The 21,999-nt window shown below is 40.9% G+C and overlaps 2 protein-coding genes across 5 annotated transcripts in view; one reads left to right on the top strand and one right to left on the bottom strand.

Annotated features, from left to right (window-relative positions):
* abcg5 (ATP-binding cassette, sub-family G (WHITE), member 5) overlaps positions 1-11,866 on the bottom strand; it is a 13,262-nt gene extending 1,396 nt beyond the window's left edge. Inside the window, exons 1-10 of the mRNA XM_086093152.1 lie at positions 11,454-11,866; positions 9,609-9,730; positions 9,339-9,475; positions 8,633-8,731; positions 7,558-7,690; positions 7,018-7,157; positions 5,726-5,855; positions 5,432-5,645; positions 4,722-4,927; positions 3,860-3,998 (exon numbers count right to left, since the gene is read on the bottom strand). Of these exons, the coding sequence (XP_085949278.1) occupies positions 3,860-3,998; positions 4,722-4,927; positions 5,432-5,645; positions 5,726-5,855; positions 7,018-7,157; positions 7,558-7,690; positions 8,633-8,731; positions 9,339-9,475; positions 9,609-9,730; positions 11,454-11,611 (1,478 nt within the window). The 5' untranslated portion in view covers positions 11,612-11,866. The remainder of the gene's footprint in view (positions 1-3,859; positions 3,999-4,721; positions 4,928-5,431; positions 5,646-5,725; positions 5,856-7,017; positions 7,158-7,557; positions 7,691-8,632; positions 8,732-9,338; positions 9,476-9,608; positions 9,731-11,453) is intronic.
* On the top strand, positions 11,474-21,999 carry abcg8 (ATP-binding cassette, sub-family G (WHITE), member 8). 4 transcript variants are annotated; one of them, XM_086093149.1, is made up of 13 exons: positions 11,474-11,965; positions 13,329-13,436; positions 13,535-13,682; positions 14,806-15,044; positions 16,658-16,790; positions 16,860-17,129; positions 17,209-17,359; positions 18,244-18,345; positions 18,409-18,608; positions 18,920-18,996; positions 20,154-20,421; positions 20,489-20,616; positions 21,428-21,999. In XM_086093149.1, the coding sequence occupies exons 1-13, from the start codon at positions 11,921-11,923 to the stop codon at positions 21,563-21,565; spliced, it is 2,007 nt and encodes a 668-aa protein (XP_085949275.1). In that variant the 5' UTR covers positions 11,474-11,920; the 3' UTR covers positions 21,566-21,999. The 4 variants fall into 4 exon arrangements, with proteins under 4 accessions (XP_085949275.1, XP_085949276.1, XP_085949273.1 ...); XM_086093150.1 differs by having other exon boundaries at positions 11,475-11,965; positions 13,332-13,436; XM_086093147.1 differs by having other exon boundaries at positions 11,477-11,965; positions 18,241-18,345.

Raw genomic sequence — 21,999 nt, 5'->3', positions numbered from 1 at the left:
CAGGGGTAGGGTTTCAATTTAGGTGTTAAAACTAGATTTAGGATTTCAAATTAGGGTTTAAAACTAATTCAGGATTTCAAATTAGGGATTAAAACTAAGTTTAGGGTTTCAAACTAGGGTTTGAAATTAATTTGGAGTTCAAATTAGGGTTTTAAACTAGGGTTAAGGTTTCAAACTAGGGGTTTAAACTAGGGTTAGGGTTTCAAAGTAGGGGTTTAAACTAGGGTTAGGGTTGCAAACTAGGGGTTTAAACTAGGGTTAGGGTTTCAAAGTAGGGGTTTAAACTAGGGTTAGGGTTTCAAACTAGGGGTTTAAACTAGGGTTAGGGTTTCAAAGTAGGGGTTTAAACTAGGGTTAGGGTTTCAAACTAGGGGTTTAAACTAGGGTTAGGGTTTCAAACTAGGGGTTTAAACTAGGGTTAGGGTTTCAAACTAGGGGTTTAAACTAGGGTTAGGGTTTCAAACTAGGGGTTTAAACTAGGGTTAGGGTTTCAAAGTAGGGGTCTAAACCAGGGTTAGGGTTTCAAAGTAGGGGTTTAAACTAGGGTTAGGGTTTCAAACTAGGGGTTTAAACTAGGGTTAGGGTTTCAAACTAGGGGTTTAAACTAGGGTTAGGGTTTCAAACTAGAGGTTTAAACTAAGGTTAGGGTTTCAAACTAAGGTTTTAAACTAGGGTTAGGGTTTCAAACTAGGGGTTTAAACTAGGGTTAGGGTTTCAAAGTATGGGTTTAAACTAGGGTTAGGGTTTCAAACTAGGGGTTTAAACTAGGGTTAGGGTTTCAAACTAGCGGTTTAAACTAGGGTTAGAGTTTCAAAGTAGGGGTTTAAACTAGGGTTAGGGTTTCAAAGTAGGGGTTTAAACTAGGGTTAGGGTTTCAAACTAGGGGTTTAAACTAGGGTTAGGGTTTCAAAGTAGGGGTTTAAACTAGGGTTAGGGTTTCAAAGTAGGGGTTTAAACTAGGGTTAGGGTTTCAAGGTAGGGGTTTAAACTAGGGTTAGGGTTTCAAAGTAGTGGTTTAAACTAGAGTTAGGGTTTCAAACTAGGGTTAGGGTTTCAAACTAGGGGTTTAAACTAGGGTTAGGGTTTCAAACTAGGGGTTTAAATTAGGGTTAGGGTTTCAAACTAGGGGTCTAAACTAGGGTTAGGGTTTCAAAGTAGGGGTCTAAACTAGGGTTAGGGTTTAAAACTAGGGGTTTAAACTAGGGTTAGGGTTTCAAACTAGGGGTTTAAACTAGGGTTAGGGTTTCAAAGTAGGGGTTTAAACTAGGGTTAGGGTTTCAAAGTAGGGGTTTAAACTAGGGTTAGGGTTTCAAGGTAGGGGTTTAAACTAGGGTTAGGGTTTCAAACTAGGGGTTTAAACTAGGGTTAGGGTTTCAAACTAGGGGTTTAAACTAGGGTTAGGGTTTCAAACTAGGGGTTTAAACTAGGGTTAGGGTTTCAAACTAGGGGTTTAAACTAGGGTTAGGGTTTCAAACTAGGGGTTTAAACTAGGGTTAGGGTTTCAAACTAGGGGTTTAAACTAGGGTTAGGGTTTCAAACTAGGGGTTTAAACTAGGGTTAGGGTTTCAAACTAGGGGTTTAAACTAGGGTTAGGGTTTCAAACTAGGGGTTTAAACTAGGGTTAGGGTTTCAAAGTAGGGGTTTAAACTAGGGTTAGGGTTTCAATTTAGGGGTTTAAACTAGGGTTAGGGTTTCAAAGTAGGGGTTTAAATTAGGGTTAGGGTTTCAAACTAGGGGTTTAAACTAGGGTTAGGGTTTCAAACTAGGGTTAGGGTTTCAAAGTAGGGGTTTAAATTAGGGTTAGGGTTTCAAAGTAGGGGTTTAAACTAGGGTTAGGGTTTCAAAGTAGGGGTTTAAACTAGGGTTAGGGTTTCAAAGTAGGGGTTTAAACTAGGGTTAGGGTTTCAAAGTAGGGGTTTAAACTAGGGTTAGGGTTTCAAACTAGGGTTAGGGTTTCAAACTAGGGGTTTAAACTAGGGTTAGGGTTTCAAAGTAGGGGTTTAAACTAGGGTTAGGGTTTCAAACTAGGGGTTTAAACTAGGGTTAGGGTTTCAAACTAGGGGTTTAAACTAGGGTTAGGGTTTCAAAGTAGGGGTTTAAATTAGGGTTAGGGTTTCAAACTAGGGGTTTAAACTAGGGTTAGGGTTTCAAAGTAGGGGTTTAAACTAGGGTTAGGGTTTCAAAGTAGGGGTTTAAACTAGGGTTAGGGTTTCAAACTAGGGGTTTAAACTAGGGTTAGGGGTTTAAACTAGGGTTAGGGTTTCAAACTAGGGTTAGGGTTTCAAACTAGGGTTAGGGTTTCAAACTAGGGTTAGGGTTTCAAACTAGGGGTTTAAACTAGGGTTAGGGTTTCAAACTAGGGCTTTTAAACTAGGGTTAGGGTTTCAAAGTAGGGGTCTAAACTAGGGTTAGGGTTTCAAAGTAGGGGTTTAAACTAGGGTTAAGGTTTCAAATTAGGGGTTTAAACTAGGGTTAGGGTTTCAAACTAGGGGTTTAAATTAGGGTTAGGGTTTCAAACTAGGGTTAGGGTTTCAAACTAAGGTTTTAAACTAGGGTTAGGGTTTCAAAGTAGGGGTTTAAACTAGGGTTAGGGTTTGAAACTAGGGGTTTAAACTAGGGTTAGGGTTTCAAACTAGGGGTTAGGGTTTCAAACTAGGGTTTTAAACTAGGGTTAGGGTTTCAAACTAGGGGTTTAAACTAGGGTTAGGGTTTCAAACTAGGGTTTTAAACTAGGGTTAGGGTTTCAAACTAGGGGTTTAAACTAGGGTTAGGGTTTCAAACTAGGGGTTTAAACTAGGGCTGGGGTTTCAAATTAAGGTTTAAAACTAATTTAGGATTTCAAATTAGGGTTTTAAAGTAAATTTAAGATTTCAAACTAGTTTTTCAAACTAAGTTTAGGGTTTCAAACTAGGGTTTGAAATTAATTTGGAGTTCAAATTTTTTAAGTTTTAAAGTAGTGGTAGGGTTTCAAATTAGGGTTTAAAACTAAATTTTGGATTTTAAATGAGGGTTTTAAAGTAAATTTTGGATTTCAATTTAGAATTTTAAATTAGGGGTAGGGTTTTAAATTAGGGTTTTAAAGTTAATTTTAAATTTTAAATTAGGGTTTAAAACTAAGTTTAGGGTTTCAAACTAGGGGTTTAAATAAATTTGGAGTTGAAATTAGGGTTTTAAAGTAGAGGTAGGGTTTCAAATTAGGGTTTTAAAGCAAGGGTAGGGTTTCAATTTAGGGGTTAAAACTAGATTTAGGATTTCTAATTAGGGTTTTAAACTAGGGCTGGCGTTTCAAATTTAGGTTTAAAACTAATTTAGGATTTCAAATTAGGGTTTTAAATAAGGGGTTTAAAGTACATATAAGTTTTCAAACGAGGTTTTCAAACTAAGTTTAGGGTTTCAAACTAGGGTTTGAAATTAATTTGGAGTTCAAATTAGGGTTTTAAAGTAGGGGTAGGGTTTCAATAAAGGGTTTAAAACTAAATTTAGGATTTCAATTTAGAATTTTAAATTAGGGGTAGGGTTTTAAATTAGGGTTTTAAAGTAAATTAGGAATTTTAAATTAGGGTTTAAAACTACGTTTAGGGTTTCAAACTAGGGTTTTAAATTAATTTGGAGTTCAAATTAGGTTTTTAAAGTAGAGGTAGGGTTTCAAATTATGGTTTTAAACTAGGGGTAAGGTTTCCAACAAAGCTTAGGGTTTCAAATGAGGGTTTTAAACAGAGGCTCGGTTCCTTCCTTTTCTCTCCCTTCCATCCTAAAGAGAATTGAATTGAAGTTCATCCCCACTTTTGTCCCAAGAGCATGAAGAGCATCTATCGAACCGACAGTCAGAAGTGGCGAGCGTGTTTTTGTTTTTGTTTACCAGTAGAGGAAGGAGGTGAAGACGAGAACGCTGAGAACGCTGAAGGGCAGAATGTGGAAGACGTAAGCCAGGAACATTTGCCACTTGCTGTACAAGCCGTCTTGACTCTCCTGGTCGCCGATGGCTCGCAGGGCGGGAACTGCAACGCCATCGCAATCATTCTTATCATCATTACATGCAGTCGTTATCGGACTGATCCGAGATCAGTGTCGCGTCCACCTCGTCCTTTTTATTGTTTCTTATCTGCTCCATCAGACACCAGCAACTTGCGTTCCGCGGCGTCTTTTTTTGTCGATTGTTGACGTTAACATTTGAGGTTACTCGAGTTCAAACGACTCGCCATAAAAAAACGAACCTTGCGTCGTTTCACCTCACGACGGCCGCGCAGATAACGATGTCGGAACACTTGCAAGTGTAGGTTTGTAGGTTAAAAGTGACTGAGGGAGTTTCGCTGAGTTCGGCAAACACGCAACAAACAGCCGTCAAGTCAAGCGTCTCATCTGATTATCAATAACTCCGATATCAATAGCTGTGAGTGTAAAAAAAAAAAAAACTTGTAGGGACATAAACAGCTTTGACGCACCATATCCAGATGCGAGCAATGTTTGGGGTTAGGGTTAGTTAGTTGGGTTTGTTTTTTACAAAATGAATGCACATTTAGATTTTGGACACGCTATTTTATATAATTAATACAGAGCAGTGATTCAAGTTCGAAATGAGTATAATTATATTTTCTATCCATAATTCTCATCTGCTTTCTTATTCCAGCCACTTTCCTGTTACAATTGAGCCCGATTTTAAACTCTGCCTAGCAACAGGCGACCAATGACGCGGCCCGGGATCGGATGCTGCCGTGACTCACAGAGGGCGACGGCGTTGAGCATTCCCGTGTAGGGCGACGCGCCGATGCACTGGTAGATGATGCCGATGCGATCCTGCACGGCGCCTTTCGCCACGTCGTCGTCCAATCGCATGACGAAGAAGGCCACGAAGAGGCCGTAGATCAGGTTCTGGACGAGGCGCATCAGGACCCCCATTCGGTCTCTGGACAGGTTCCGCATGGTCCGCCTATTGAAAGTGGAAACAAAAATTATAAGTGCCGAGGCCACCTCACCAGTTGTTTTTTTCCCCTCGTATTATTTTATTATATACATTTTTCATTCACGTCACTTCACTTAATTGCTTATTTTTTTTGTAATTAATCACAATTAATCGCATTTTTCTACTATTTCTGTTTCCTTTGAAACTTGTAACAGGAAGTGTCAGGCGATTAAAAATTTTTAGCGTAATTAATTGCATGACTTCAATAGGATTAATCGCACAATTTATATCTATTCTAAATGTACAATAAAAAAATGAGTGGCATTAAAGGAACTTTAAATGAACTCAAAACGAATGCACTCATTTTGACACCCCCGACTTGTAACAGATATTGACTTGAATTATTTATTTAATTCAAAAACTGCTCTAATAGTACATAAAGCTTATAGATTTGAACACGACACATTTACATATTATTGAAACGAATCCAAACATCGACAACGATGTCGCCGATGTGGTTTTTGGGGCCACCTGAGTAGCACGGCCAGCTTGTCGGCGCCGGCGGGCGACTCTTTGCTCTTGAAGGGGACGGCGGCCTTTTGCGGCGCGCGCAGGCTCTGCTGCGTCCTGGCCAGCATGCGCGCCAAGATGTCCGACTTCTGGTAGGCGCACGTCATGCCGTGCATGCGGCTGAAGGTGGCCGCCTCGCGCTCGCCGCTGCGCGTGTCCACCGACGTCAAGTCCACTGCGAGGAGGGAGGGACGGTGGCGTGACGGGGCGCCATTTGCTTTTCCCGGCCGCAGCTCCGTGAACGCGTCAACGTACCGAAGATGTCGAAGGGGTTGCAGTATTCCGGACACTCGTACCCGCAGCGGCTGAAAAAGTCCACCATCTCGTCGGGTTGGCCGCAGAAAACTAACTCGCCGCGACTCATCAATGCAATCCTGCTGAATACCTGCAGGAACAAAAAACAAAACCATGACCTCCTCCAAGGCAAAGCTGCCACCGAAGCAGACCTTTTGTGAAAAAATACATTTACAATGGATTTGAACAAAATACGTGTTTTTAACAAGTATAAATGTGTATAAAGTGTGTGGGAGGTGTGAAATGATACTTTTCAAAAGTTCTATCTCGATTTTTCCATTTTCCATCAATGCTTTCGAACTATTATGCTCGATTATGGAAAAAAATAACAATCACAATTATTTGGGTAATAATTGAAATCACAATTATTCAAACGATTCTTTTTTTGGGGCACAAAACAGGAAAATGTTTAAACATTTAAAAATATTCAGAGCAATAAAATGATTTGAAACACTAAAATTATGTAAGTTCCTTTTGGACCAAACAAGATTATTAAATTAAATGAGTCATTTTAAAATGTAAAAAAAGCAAATATATAAACGTAAACAACTCAAAATTGGTATTAATAATCTTTTATTTTTGTTTACCATTAATGCCGATTTTGTAATTGTGTCGTGTAATAATTGAAATTGTAATTGAATTGTCAATGAATTGCACAGCCCTAATATATTTCATTTTCGATTATACATTTATCAACACATCCAGCCTTTGACAAAAAAAGGTTTGAACAATCAAAACATAATCTTACTTAATAATAATTTAAGGACAAACAAAAACCAAAACTTCTCACCAGCAAACAAACATGAAGTACAAAAACTCATTTTGTAATTTTTTTTCCATCCAAATCAACTCTTTCGTAATTTTTTATATTTTTGCGGTACTATGTTTGTCCTCCATGCCATTCCAAATCTGCAACAAAAAAAAAGATTAGGCCTACTCATTTTGTAATATCGTGGTGAATGGTGATATTTACAACTTAAAACTATACCGAGATAAGGACCATCTGCTTTGCAAATAGGGAAAACAAAAATTTGAAAAATCCCCCCCCCAAAAAAACACTGATAAACGTCCCATATACATCCCCCATTAAAATAAAGAAGTTTAATAAAAAAATAAAAATAAAAATAAAAAAAAAAATTTAAAAAATGAACTTGTGGATGCCGAACCACGAGGTCAACTTAAGTAGAGGAAAAATGTTAATAATCGCAAAAATAAATAAATCAAATAAGTCTTTTCTGTGTCGTGTGTTTTACCGTGAAGAGTTCGGATCGCGGCTGGTGGATGGTGACGATGACGATGCGGTTCTTGCGGGCCAGCTGGGCCAGCAGCACCACGATCTGATTGGCCGTCATGCTGTCCAGGCCCGTGGTGGGCTCGTCCAATAGGATCACACCTGCCCACCGTGACATCACGCCCCACTTGAAACTTGCAAACTTATAACGTAGAACTTCATCAGTCTAATGAGGACAATTAAAAGATTGCCTCTCAAAGTGCAATTAAACGGAGATTAATTCATTTTCTGCTTGATTGGAGAGCAAGCCAACGGGAACTCCTCACATTCCGCGCGTGTGTGTGTGTGTGTGCGCGCGCGCGGTCATTCTAATCCTGAATGATGAGGACGAGGGCCTTCATCCTCAGCGGACTCGCGCAGACCTGATAAAACGAGCCCAGAGCTCTCTCGTCGTGCTTTGATAACAGCAGACGGAACTTTCTCCTCCATCTTTCTTCTTCTTCTTGTTCTCTGTGAGTTTTTTTTTCTTTTTTTCTTGCCCCTCCCCTCGGCGCGGACTTACGGGGGTCCTGCAGGAGCTGGCTGGCGATGGAGACCCTCCTCCTCTCGCCTCCGGAGATTCCCGGGAAAACGCGGCCGCCGATCACGCTGCGGGCCACGTGGCTCAGACTCAGCTCGGCCATCACTGCTGACACCTTCAAACACAAACAATGGACCATATTTTTTTTTTTCTTTACATTTTTACGACACATGTATTACTATGTTATTACTGTATTATGTTTATTACATTTATGGCTTTTACATTATGGATGTAAAGGTATCCAAAACACAATATTGTCACGATACGGTAATTATCATGATATTGTGGAGAGGTTGGTGATATATATATATATATATTTTTTAAAAAGACCACGATAGTGAAAAAAAGAAGCTCATATTGAAAAAAAACCCCACAATATTGTGTTTTTGTACGTAGCAGCAGTGACAAAGAATAAATCGGCGACAACAACGATATTGTGGCAGTTTTAATATTACGATATTGCCGTTATGGATGCTTTCCGAGTTTAGTTAGTGACGCTACACACACTTAATAATGTACCTAATTAATTTAAATTATTTTGATGAATTATTCATATTTATTGCAATATTAAAAAAAAAAGATTTATCAACTAAACTAAGAATGAAAGCAAGGTTTTTATATCTTTGAATATTAATATTATTATCATCATTATTATTATTATTATTCATATAAATTATTTTTTATATTTATCATGATTGTTACTACTACTTAACATAATTACGCATAATTGTGAAAATTAAATACATTATAAAATTATATTGTAAACATACAATTCTGTTGTTTTAATACATTATATACATGTACCCAATATTATTCATTATTATTAATTTGATAATTAATTAATAATAAATTTTAATTGATTAATTTGTCATTATTATTAATTTAATTATTTTTGATTCATTTAATAAACACTGTCATAGTAATAGTAAGTTTTAATTTCTCTTTTACTATGAATGGTGATCATTTGTTTGGTTTTTTTCAATGAAGGAACGATTGCGAGCTCTTTTTTTAATGCTGATTTTGTATCTTTGGGAAGCGTGAGCGTGTTTGTTGCCACCTTGCTTTGTATGGCTTTGGCAGAGTGCTTTCTGAGGGCCAGCTGCGCCGTGTAGGTCAAAGTCTCCTCCACGGTCAGATAACTCAGCAGGTTGTCACTCTGGCAGGAGAGAGACAAAACAAACGGAATGCTTCGCTTGCGCATTTGTTGATGCAAGGTAACAATTCGTTCGTTCGTTCATTAAGAAAACAATTCATGTCGAAACATGGCGGCAACTGTACGGAATCTTCATATTGCATAGTGAAGGTTGGGAAGACGCACACGGAAAATTAATAAATAAATAAAAAGCACGCACGCACGCACGCACGCACGCTCGCACTGCTTGAACCTCCATCTTGCCTCAATTAACATGCGGTCCAATTGCATTCCTTGGCAGAGTCTCTCATGTGAACGACTTTAATATCAGGTGGCGCTATCAGCTCGTCATCTGCAGCTTAGCAGCCAAAGTTAATGACGAGGCTCGGCGTGGACGGACAAGCGCGTGCGCGGGCGCGCGCGTTATCAGCCGGCGGGCAGATAATTTGAAAGGGGCCGACTTAAGCCAGTGTTTTTTTCATTCGGGTTTCGGATGCACTTGAGCACCTCTCGCTCGCAGGTTCAAAACGTGGAGGAGCCGAAAAAGTGCTTTCAAGTATCGGCAAACCTTTGGGCAAGACTTTCTTCCAGGACTTTTGCTAACACAAAATGTCCGCGTGGCGTGTGTCACCTGCAGCACGTAAGAGAAGCAGTCCCGGTACTCCTCTCTCGCCAGTTTGCGCCCGTTGACGAAGACGTCGCCCGAAAGCGTTCCCGAGTTGCCGATCCTGCCCGAGATGGCGTCCAGCAACGTGGTCTTGCCGGAACCTGGACCGCAGACAAACACGCAAGACAAAATAGGACGTAGCATTCTGGGGCAGGTTTTTAGGGATCCAATGATTGCGCTCCGCAAATTCTGCCCGGCAACAAGTTGGCACCAGGGTTCGAGTGGCCGGCCCACCTGAGTTGCCCAGGATGCCCATAATCTGCCCGCTGTCCACGTGGAAGGAGACGTCGTTGAGGATCTGCCGAGTCCATCGCTTCCTGTAGGAGGGCAAATCCCACCAGGGACCCACGCGCTCGCTGCAAAACAAAAAAGTTCCTCGTTCGACCTCAAGCCTCTGCCAAGGCTGAATTTGCAGCATTTCCGAAATGTTCTCCAAACACTCACAAGGGAATCAAATTATTGTTACAAATTTTGTTGCAAATTTCCTTGTGACAAGAAAGACCATTGAAACTGCTTTGAGGATGTTTAAGAAACACTGTAACCTTGAACAAACCCTAACATGAAATCAACATTCTTTAGCAACGCTACCAAAAAGTGATTTCACGTTCGTTAGCAACACTAGCGAATGTTGAATGCACGTCAGGGTTCGTTCAAGGTTGCAGTGTCTAATAGTTAATAGTTCTCCGGTCTTAATTGTCAAGGAAACGTAGAAAAAAAATGTGAAAAATTTGGAAGAATAATTTTGAACAACATTTTCTTGACAAGCAACACTATTAAGACTGTTTGGAGAACCATTAAGACTGCTTGAGAACGTTTAGGAAATGCTGCAACTTCATATTATTAATTATAAAATTATTGTCACAAGAAAACTTTGAACAATAATTTTATAATTTCACATCAGGGTTCGTTCAAGGTTGCAGCATTTTCCTAAACGCTCTCAAGCAGTCTTAATAGTTCTCCAAACAGTCTTAATGGTCTTTCTTGTCGCGAGGACATTTTGAAAAAAAAAAATGGGGACAATTTTGAAGAATAATTTTGAACACAATTTTCTTGACAAGAAAGACCATTAAAACTGTTTTAAGAAGGTTGAACGAACCCTGATGTGAAATCAACATTCGCCAACGTCGCAAATGTTCACCCCTCAGTGGGATACGGGCTTAATATACACACTAAGCGCGAATCTAAAACTTATCACGTATACTGTTCACACAGAATAACGTTGTGTCTTTTACTTCCTGTCCATATTTACTGAACCGCATTTACTGCTACATAAGAACGATTTAATTTAATTTAGTTTAATTGGCAAAACTGCGACCCAATTGTTGTTATTTTGAAAAGGCCTCAAATCAGCAAACATAATCAGCTGACTGATTAATCGTTAGAAGCAAAGTCGGGTTGGACGGCCATTTTGAAGAATAATTTTGAACACAATTTTCTTGACAAGAAAGACCATTAAAACTGTTTTGAGAAGGTTGAACGAACCCTGATGTGAAATCAACATTCGCTAACGTTGCAAATGTTCACTCAGTGGGATACGGGCTTAATATACACACTAAGCGCGAATCTAAAACTTATCACGTATACTGTTCACACAGAATAACGTTGTGTCTTTTACTTCCTGTCCATATTTACTGCTACATAAGAACGATTTAATTTAATTTAGTTTAATTGGCAAAACTGCGACCCAATTGTTGTTATTTTGAAAAGGCCTCAAATCAGCAAACATAATCAGCTGACTGATTAATCGTTAGAAGCAAAGTCGGGTTGGACGGCCATTTTGAAGAATAATTTTGAACACAATTTTCTTGACAAGAAAGACCATTAGAACTGTTTTGAGAAGGTTGAACGAACCCTGATGTGAAATCAACATTCGCTAACGTTGCAAATGTTCACTCCTCAGTGGGATACGGGCTTAATATACACACTAAGCGCGAATCTAAAACTTAATCAGCTGACTGATTAATCGTTAGAAGCAAAGTCGGGTTGGACGGCCAAAACATCGAAGACAACTTGTTAGCATCGGGTTGTCGCCAACACCGACCGCTCCTAGAACTGGACTCCGGTCCCGAGCGCGCTCACCTGACTGTGTAGGTGATGTTGCCGGCGCTGAGGCAGCAGCGCGGCTCAGCCGTCTCGTCCCCGCCGTCGCGGGCCGCCTCCGACGCAAACTTGAAGGACTCTGCGGTCTCGCCGTCCCGGCCGGGACGCTCCGGCTGCACCGAGTACTGCCTGCTCATCTTCAAGCCGCGTCCACGTCGGACCCGCGCTAGCCGCACACAGCCATAAACACGTCGCCGGGGCGTGCGGTCTTATCTCAGGGAACTTTGATCCGGGCTCCGACAACGCGGACGGGGAGGCGAGCGGCGTGTCCCGGAAGGCGGAATGGAGCAGCTGAGGTGACTGGACATCATTTTTGGAGGAGACTTTTCCTTGGCAAGACACGACTGGGCCAGATCGTGAAGAGGATCAAGAAGGGGGTCGCACAAAGGGGGGGTGCGTTGACCCTCGGTGCGGACAAACATCAACTCGCCGCGTCTTGCGTCATCATGGACACAAACACAAGCTTCGCCCGCGTTAACGGATCCTCGCAGGTCGGTCACAAACCATCCTCTCACATCAAGTTTTTTGATTTGATGCATTTGATGCATTTTGAAATTTGATGCATGAATTCATGACCTCATTCGTGATATTATTCGTGGGAGACAAGGTTACATAACTCGAGTAAAGTTGAAGCAGAGATTCCATTTAAGGTTACAAACAAGGCTACTTTTTTGAAAAGGCCGAAACAGAATCACACTTTTAGTATAGAAAACTCTTGCTTTTTTTACTCACACAAAGTAAAACACATGCAAAACAAATCATATTTTGGGGTTTTTAAAATATTTTTCATATGATGTTTTTTTCTTTTCTTACACTTTAAAAAAGTGACTCAATTATGGATCAAAACTGGACAATCCGCTTTATGGGTCAATTTGACCCAACTTTTATACAAAATGACCCCATTTTTTTGACCCAAGTAAAGGATCTGACCAATATTTATATTATGAGTTGTTTTGCACTAAAAGGCCCATCTTGACTCAAAGTTGGGTCAAATTGACCCAAGTAGAGCATCGGTCTATTTTTCGCCCACAGTTGGATTATTTTTGATCCAACTGTTTTTAGAGTGTCATTTTTTGGGCCATACCTTGTAAAAACCTTTTCCTCATTTCTGTGCAGAAATGTTCAAACCAAATGTCAGACTGCAGGAGGTTTGCATCTATGAATTACTTAACAATTTTAAATGGCCAATTTAATAACTTCATTTCATTGACAAAGAAAACAACAAAGAAAGGCTAAAAATTGCTAAAACAAAAAAACAAAAAAAAACAAGTATGGCTTGCTGCGTTTGATCATGAGTTTGTTTGGAACCCCCCATTGGATGATTGCTCAAGTATGAATTTTATGCTTTACTTTAATAACGTTGCATTATAATTTGATATATTTATTTGTTGCATGGTAAACATCAAATGTCGCTGAGCGTTCATCTGTGCCTAATGTAATGTCCCATAGCAAGTGGCAGTCAACACTTTTGGGAGTCACCAGACCTAATCTCCTAATTAGAAAAAAAACCCCGATATCATGTCAAAATTATAGAATTATTATTATTATGTACTACATCTGAAGCACTTTAAAATCAATATTTTGCTCATAAAATAAAAAATAAAAAAAACGACATCCTACTCACCAGGGATGTTTTTTCTCCACCATCCAATCAGAGGGCAGAAAAATTGGTGATGTCATAAGGTTGAAGTTCCATTGGTCAGCACAATTCATTGTTGAAGGCCCTGGGCAGATTAAATTGACATAGCAACACAGTCAGGTTCAAATCTGATTGGATACAAAAAAAACAAAATCTCACATTCAGAATAAAGGAATCCAATTTCATGGAACAAATAAATATTCAATATTGCTCAGCAGCTGCACGCAGACACGCAGCTGTTCTCGTCGGAGGAAGACAGCAGCCTCTACTTCACGTACGGCGGCGACTGCAACCAGCTGGAAGTCAACAACCTGCACTATCAGGTGACAACATCCTCAACAACAACAACAACAACAACAACAGCAGCATCACGCAAAGCAAATGCAGCCGGGACGACCCGTGTGTGCGCCGTTGACGCTAGGTGGACACGGCGGCCCAGATCCCCTGGTACGAGAGGCTGTCGGAGTTCAAGTTGCCGTGGGAGATTCAAGGCGACAAGCAGACGGCCATCAACAAACTCAGCCTGCGCGTCCGCAGCGGGCAGATGCTGGCCATCATCGGGAGCTCCGGTAAAAGCCCAAAAATGGATTCAACGCGTCATCAGAGGGGAAATGCGGCAAATTCAGTCACAATTTTACATATACACGCATATCACGAACATTAAAATGACAAAAACGATTATTGCAAGAATTAAAAGTATATAAAAACACAGGTATTAAAAAAAAAACATCTAATAAACTACAAAATATTAAAAAAAAAAACTACAGAAATAACACAAAACTTAATTGTGTCATAGAATATTGACAATTACAAATTAATTACAGTATATGAGGAAAAAATACAAATACAAAAACAAATACATTCTTTTCAAATGTACACAGGAAATATAAGCTATAAAAGAGAAAGTATGATATAAATCGAATGCATTATTATTATTATTATTTAGACAATGCATAAAGCAAAAACATGTGTGCACCTTTGTGCTGCAGAAAATTGCATAAAAAATTCAAAATGTGTAAAAAATATATATATTTTAAAACATTGGGAGAAACAAATGTTTCAATTATATAATATTAAACAATTACAGTATGTACTATGTACACATTGCGTATTATCTAATATTTTGAAAAAAAAATAATCCATTTTTTTTCACAATTTATAATATATTACACAGCAAATCAAATTTTTCAAAATATATTTATAGATCTTTCTTAAAAACTGAAATACTGTTCAATGTTGATATTAATAATAAGTGATAATACAGGTGTATATACTGTATTATTATTAATAATAAAATAATTATAATTTATATTATATATGATATATTATTATTACATATATAATACATATTTATATAATTATAATAATTATAAATAATGATATAATATTATAACATCATGATAGTTAAAGCTGCTCAATGCATTCAGTTGAATGTCGAATCACTACTGCCACCTGTGGCCGGAAAAACAACTGCACACTCCTTTCTCGCGCACACATGACGTCACATCCGCAGACAGAGGGAAATTCGAACCCGAATCCAGTCTGGAAACTATCATTAGAAGAAGATAAAAAGGCTATTGCAAATATATTTGGGGTCAAATGACTCCCTCGAGCAGCTTTAATCACAACATGAGGATAAAGCACTTGTGATAACAATAGTCCTGCCGAATGTGTGTTTTTTCGCCGATGCAGGCTGCGGCAAAACGTCGCTGCTGGACATCATCACGTGCCGCGACGAGGGCGGCGGCGTGACGTCCGGACAGATTCTGATCAACGGTCGGCCCAACACGGCTCAGCTGGTGAAGAAGAGCATCGCGCACGTGCGCCAGGACGACCGCCTCCTCCCTCACCTCACCGTGCGCGAGACCCTCGCCTTCGTGGCCAAACTCAGGCTGCCCACGCGCTTCACGCAGGCCCAGCGGGACCAGAGGGTAAGGCCGGGTCCAGTAGCCCCTGAACAGCAGGAAAGCTTCCTGTCTCGTTTTGAATCTGGTCGCCTTGACAACTTTTGTTGAAGGTCCATTGAAGTCTTAACCAGGTCAAGCAATTGGTTGGATCCCAAAAAGTGGTTCTGTGCACTCTAGAACCCTTCACAGCGCTCGAAAGTGGTCCATCCGTGTCCAACGTTTTGTTAGGTAGAGACTGAGTTCCAAAAACTGGTTCCAGAGTAGTGGAGTCTGGTACCCTTGACACCTTTTGACCATGATCCAGACCAGGTCAGGTCGAGGGTATAGTTTCAGAAACCGGTTCCAGAATACTTAGTCTTGATTGCCTTGACAACTTTTGTTGAAGGTCCATTGAAGTCTTAACCAGGTCAAGTAATTGGTTGGCTCCCAAAAAGTGGTTCTGTGCACTCTAGAACCCTTCACAGCGCTCGAAAGTGGTCCATCCGTGTCCAACGTTTTGTTAGGTAGAGACTGAGTTCCAAAAACTGGTTCCAGAGTAGTGGAGTCTGGTACCCTTGACACCTTTTGACCATGATCCAGACCAGGTCAGGTCGAGGGTATAGTTTCAGAAACCGGTTCCAGAGTGGTCAGTCTGGTATGGTCCATCCAAGTCTGACTTTGTCAAGTGGACGGTGGAGTTCCTAAAACCGGTTCCAGAATACTTAGTCTTGATTGCCTTGACAACTTTTGTTGAAGGTCCATTGAAGTCTTAACCAGGTCAAGCAATTGGTTGGCTCCCAAAAAGTGGTTCTGTGCACTCTAGAACCCTTGACAGCGCTCGAAAGTGGTCCATCCGTGTCCAACGTTTTGTTAGGTAGACCCTGAGTTCCAAAAAAACTGGTTCCAGAGTAGTGGAGTCTGGTACCCTTGACACCTTTTGACCATGATCCAGACCAGGTCAGGTCGAGGGTATAGTTTCAGAAACCGGTTCCAGAGTGGTCACTCTGGTATGGTCCATCCAAGTCGGACTTTGTCAAGTAGACGGTGGAGTTCCTAAAACCGGTTCCAGAATACTTAGTCTTGATTGCCTTGACAACTTTTGTTGAAGGTCCATTGAAGTCTTAACCAGGTCAAGCAATTGGTTGGCTCCCAAAAAGTGGTTCTGTGCACTCTAGAACCCTTGACAGCGTTCGAAAACGCTCCATCCATGTCCGACCTTGTCAGGTAGAGGCCGAGTCCCCCCCCCCCCCGCGCAAAAAACGGTTCCAGAGTAGTTAGTCTGGGACCCTTGACACCTTTTGACCAAGTCAGACCAGGTCAGGTAGAGGATGTAGTTTCAGAAACCGGTTCCAAAATGTTTAGTCTGGAATGGTCCATCCAATTCTGACAGGCGGTAAAATACCTAAAACTGGTTCCAGAAGAATTAGTCTGATATACTTGACAAGTTCTGTTAACAGTCCATCCGAGCAGAGCACAGGGTTCCAAAAAACATTCCCCAAAAATTCTTCTGACACTCTTGACTTTTGATAATGTTGCAGCCAAGTCCAAGTCCAACAAGGTCAGAGAGTTGGCTGGATTTCTAAAAAGGTTTCAGAGTAAGTACCCTTAACTAAAAAAGTCCATCGAGGTCCAACGAGGTTTTGTCCGCATGTCCTCAGGTGGACGACGTCATCGCTGAGTTACGACTGAGACAGTGTGCCCACACCAGGGTGGGAAACGACTACGTGAGGGGGGTTTCTGGAGGGGAGCGCAGGCGGGTCAGCATTGCGGTCCAACTCCTCTGGAACCCAGGTACCAGAACCCCCCCCCCCCCTTCCTTGACCCGTGTCCGATGCCCAAACTGACCATTTAAGGTTGCAGGTATTTTGATTCTGGACGAGCCCACGTCGGGTCTGGACAGCTTCACGGCCCACAATCTGGTCATCACGCTGTCCCGCCTGGCCCGGGGGAACCGTCTGGTTCTGCTGTCAGTCCACCAGCCTCGCTCCGACATCTTCCAGCTCTTCGACCTGGTGGTGTTGCTGTCGTCAGGCTCGGCCGTGTATTGCGGTGCCGCCCGGGACATGGTGCCGTATTTCACGGCGCTGGGCCACCCGTGCCCGCGGTACTGCAACCCGTCGGACTTCTACGGTAGGACGTTGAGGGTTCTCCGCCTTGTAACCGCGTAAAAAACATCTCTGACAAGCTTCGTCTCGTGTTTGCATGCCAGTGGACCTAATCAGTATAGACCGCCGTAGCCCGGAGCATGAGGCCGAGTGTCTGGAGCGGGCCCGGGTGTTGGCGGAGCAGTTTTCGGAAAAGGTCCGGGACACCGACGACCACATGTGGAAGAGCGGAATGGCCCTGATGCACTCTGAGAGGTTGCGTCATATTTAGCATGATGATGTTAGCATTCTACCCGTGATATCTTGGCTATATGTTATCGTTTCATCAACTCTTTCAAAATAGTACCGTGGCTGTGAAATCCAGATTTTTTTCTGCCTTTCTCTATCCAAGTCTTCGTAAGTCAGCATGATAACAGTTAGCACGTTAGCATTTGCTCAAATCATAAGCTCGATTTCTAAGAATTTGACATCTTGCCTTGCAGTCAAGGCACCATTTCTAATGGTTGAGCAAATGCTAACATTTAGCATGCTAGCATTTCGCATGCTAACAATGCAGAATAATAGAGTGGTAAGACAGACTTTTCAGAATTTTACATCTCGATCAGCAGTAGCGAACCGTTTCTGGTGATTGTTGATCAAACACTGGAATTTTTTAGCATGTTAGCAGTTGGCATGCTAACATACAGAAAGTTAGCAACCTAATAGCAAGATATCAGAAGTTACGAATTTTACGTCTTACTTTGTCACAGGGCACCATTTCTAAAGATTGTTGATCAAACGGTTAGCATTTAGCATGCTAGCAGATGCTATGTTAACATGTTGCAAGATAGCAACTTGGCTACAAAATCACTAAGGCAGGTAGGTTGATGTTGATTTTGCTTTGCAGGATATATTGCTATGGGGGCTGCTATTTTGCTAGCATAACAAATGCTAACATGCTAAATGTCAGCATTTAATCAACAATCGGAGCAAGACGTAAAATTCTTAAAAATCTGGCTTACCACGCTACTCTGTAATGACATCTTGTTATTAGGTTGCTATCTTGCCGTATGTTAGCATAGCAACCGCTAACATGCCAAATGTTAGCACGTCATAAACGATCATTAAAAGGCAGCTTTTGCGTCCCCGTTTTGCAGCAGCTCCCCGCAGCCCGACAAGGCGGCAGACGACCAAGTCGTCGTCGTCTCCAAAGAGAGAGACGGACTACCGGGCCGGCTGCAACAGTTTTCCATCCTCATAAGGTGACGGCATGAAAAGAAAACAAAAGGTGCCAACAAACGCCAACCATCTCCCTCCACCGCCAGGCGCCACATGCACAACGACTACCGAGACCTGGTCACCTTGCTGGTCCACGGCCTGGAGGCCCTGCTCATGTCCCTGCTGGTGGGCTGCCTGTACTACGGCGCCGGAGAGCAGCCGCTGTCCATTCAGGACACCGTGGCCTTGCTCTACATGATCGGAGCGCTCACGCCCTTCGCTGTGGTGCTGGACGTCATAGCGAAATGTGAGAAGTCTTTTCCTATCAAACGGCCAATCGGCTTTACAGTTCAAGGTCATTCAACGTCCTTCTGGGCGTGTCGTATAAGTTATCAAAAGATGACGGACATTTCATGACACTCGATCGCAAGATGGCAACGTTGATTAGGTGTGCAGATAATGACTTGAGCGGCCAGCATGTTTGGAGACTAAAGTCCACTATCAACTCTCATTAGGAACACCAAGAAAGACTTTGACGATAGTGTTGCTCAGCTATTAAGATAGGGGGCGCTACATGACGTTTAACATGTTTCCAAATGGTTCAAATGTTGTTTTTAGGTCACGCAGAGAGAGCCATGCTCTACCACGAGCTGGAAGACGGCATGTACTCGGTCACCTCCTACTTCTTTGCTAAGGTATAGCACACAAAGTCACCACAAGGGGGCAGCCTTGCTCCACGTTGGACTCCCAATGGGTCAAGCTCAATCCAGATATTGGCTTGCTGAGTATGGAGGACCAAAACTGCCAGAGATGAAAAATAAATAAATGAATACAAGTGAAAATAAAATCGGATATAACTATTATAATTCGAAAATTAAGTACAAAAAGATGGATATAAATGGAAATAGAAACAACAACAAAATACACATCCTTAAATAAATAAAGGTAAAAATAAATACAACAATAAAAAACGAGATTCAAGAAATGAAAATAAAGAGCCCAACACGAGACACGCTTAGGAACGCCCTCTCATTTGAATAACATCACGACCTGACAGAGCGTCTGCAGCATGAAATAAATAAATGTGAGAGCAGAGCGTTTTTATTTATTGATTGACATTTCATTCTATTTATATATTTATTTTTGTATTTATTTCGACATTTATTTTTATTTTTGTATCCATTTTTACTTTTATTTATATATACAGTATCTATATATATATATATATATATATATATAGTTTTTATTTTCATTTATTTAGTCATTTATTTGTAATGTCAGCAGTTTTGGTCCTCCATAGCATGCAAACTAAACATGCTAATATGCTAACATAACAACAGTAAGCACGGCAGTAACTTGATCAGATTCTACATCTTGCCACTCACGAGTCAAGTAAAACTTCTAATAAAACTTGTTAAAATGCTAACATGGTATGTTGACATATTGTTAGCCTAGCAACATAACTGCCTAGGTCTTTTTTTTTAAAATGTTTTCGTAAAACAAGAAATAATATGAAGTTTAATAAAAAGTCGTTTTGTGACTTGACAAAGAAAATACAAAACTTTTAGCAAGCACTTGATATTTCGACGCTAAGTTTAGCAATTAGAAAGCTCTAAGGCGGATTGATGAGGAATTGACTTTATGCCTTGTTGTCGGATAATAATGCTAACATGCTAACAATGAGAATGCTAATACGAAGCAAGATAGCAACGAAGGCCATATTTGCTGTTATTGATTATCGTTAGTAAATGTAAAATGTCGTTTCATTTTCTAGCAAGATGTCAACTTGTGTAGAGCGGCAGCATCAGATCAAATGCTAACATGCTAATTCAATGGCCTCATGTGTCTCCAGGTGCTGGGGGAGTTACCCGAGCACTGCGTGTTCACCTTGGTGTACGGGCTGCCCATCTACTGGCTGGCGGGCCTGAACGAGGCCCCGGTCTGCTTCCTGTTCAACTTCCTGCTGGTGTGGCTGATGGTGTACTGCAGCCGCGCCATGGCGCTCTTCGTGGCCGCCGCGCTGCCCACCCTGCAGACGTCCGCCTTCATGGGCAACTCGCTCTTCACCGTCTTCTACCTGACCGGAGGCTTCGTCATCAGCCTGGAGAACATGTGGCAGGGTGAGCCAGCGCCCCGAGTCGGCATTGTGGGAGTCACTTTAAAAAAAATGGCTTTTCTGTTCTGCAGTGGCGTCGTGGCTCTCTCACGCCTCCTTCATGCGTTGGGGCTTCCAGGGGCTTCTGCTGGTGCAGTTCACAGGAAACAAATACCCCATCAGCATCGGCAACTTTACCCTCGACGTGGACGGAATATATGTATGAGCAACATAATTGCAAAAAAATAATAATAATAATAAAATAAAAATAAAAACAGGGTAATGGTTCTCATTAGGGAAAGGAGAGCCACAGTAACAAACACACTTTTTTTTTTTAAATTAACAAAAAATCTTAATAATGAATTAATGATAATAATAATAAATTGTATTTATAATGCACTATACATTTCCACGGAAATATCAAAGTGCTAGTGTCAAATAAAAGAAAAGATTAAAAAACATACATGTTAGAAAGTGCTGGTTTGATTGGTACTTCATGAATGTGTATTAAGTCCCAGAAGAGAAGACGCTTTTCCTGCTGTAGAAAGAGAGAACTTCAATCTTACTTCAATAGATGACATGTCAATGGCTGCATTATTTCAAAATTTGACTTCATTCTTAAAAAGAAGAAATGAAAACGGACATAAAGAAGTGAAACTGCCCCTGATAAAAAATAAATAAATATAATAAAAGTAGTAATACGAGTCAACACAAAATAAATGCCCTTAAGCCGTCAAGATGCTATCATGATAACAAACAAAATGATTCAAGAGTAAGACCTTGTACTATATATATATTTTTTCCAGTAATTGAGCTTTTATAAATTAAAAATATATAAACGGAATGAGAGGATTTAGTTTTATAATCCAGATTGTTCCACAAACTGACTGACTTGAGTTGAAATACATATTTTTTTCTAGATTATTCTGTATTCAGGTTTTGAGGAAAAAAATCTGTTCCTCTTCATTTGTACTCACTTTCCCTTTTATTTTATTTTTTTTGCATAAAGCTTGTATATTTTGTGCGGTCAGGTGGTGGAGATGATGAAGATGAACCAGTATCCTCTGTACTCGTGCTACCTGGTGCTGCTGGCCGTCTGCTTGGTCTTCATGGCGCTCTACTACGTCTGCCTCAAATTCATCAAGCAGAAGTCCAGTCAGGACTGGTGAATACGATCCACATCAAAATCGGAAAGGTTCTACGCTCGGCGAAAGTTGGACCGGTTTGACGGCACACAAGCCAACTGTAGAAAATAATCACAGATTTTGGTGTTAATAATGAGAACAAATGATGGGGGGGGAAAATTGTAAAGTGAAGTGATTACCTTTTTTTTTTTAGTCGGTACCGTAGACTGCCACTGGATGGCAGCAGAGAACCACACTAATGTTGAAGTCAAGGAAGGGACGTTTCATATTTGCTTTATTTTTTTTAAACGTGTATCATTTTGTGTGTATCAGTATAAATGCAATGAAGGAAAAGGCCTTGAATATAATTAATCAAAAATAATAAAGTATTGTACTTGTATATTGAATGGTGTATTGATGTGTTTTTTGTATATACATATAAATACATATACGGTGTTAGTTTCAACCCAATTGAATGA

The sequence above is a fragment of the Leptonotus elevatus genome, chromosome 13 (assembly GCF_054856555.1).
Source record: "Leptonotus elevatus isolate MCC_2025b chromosome 13, RoL_Lele_1.0, whole genome shotgun sequence".
Lineage (NCBI taxonomy): Eukaryota > Metazoa > Chordata > Actinopteri > Syngnathiformes > Syngnathidae > Leptonotus > Leptonotus elevatus.
The sequence above is the reverse complement of the archived record's forward strand: the minus strand, read 5'-3'. Positions and strand labels throughout refer to the sequence as shown.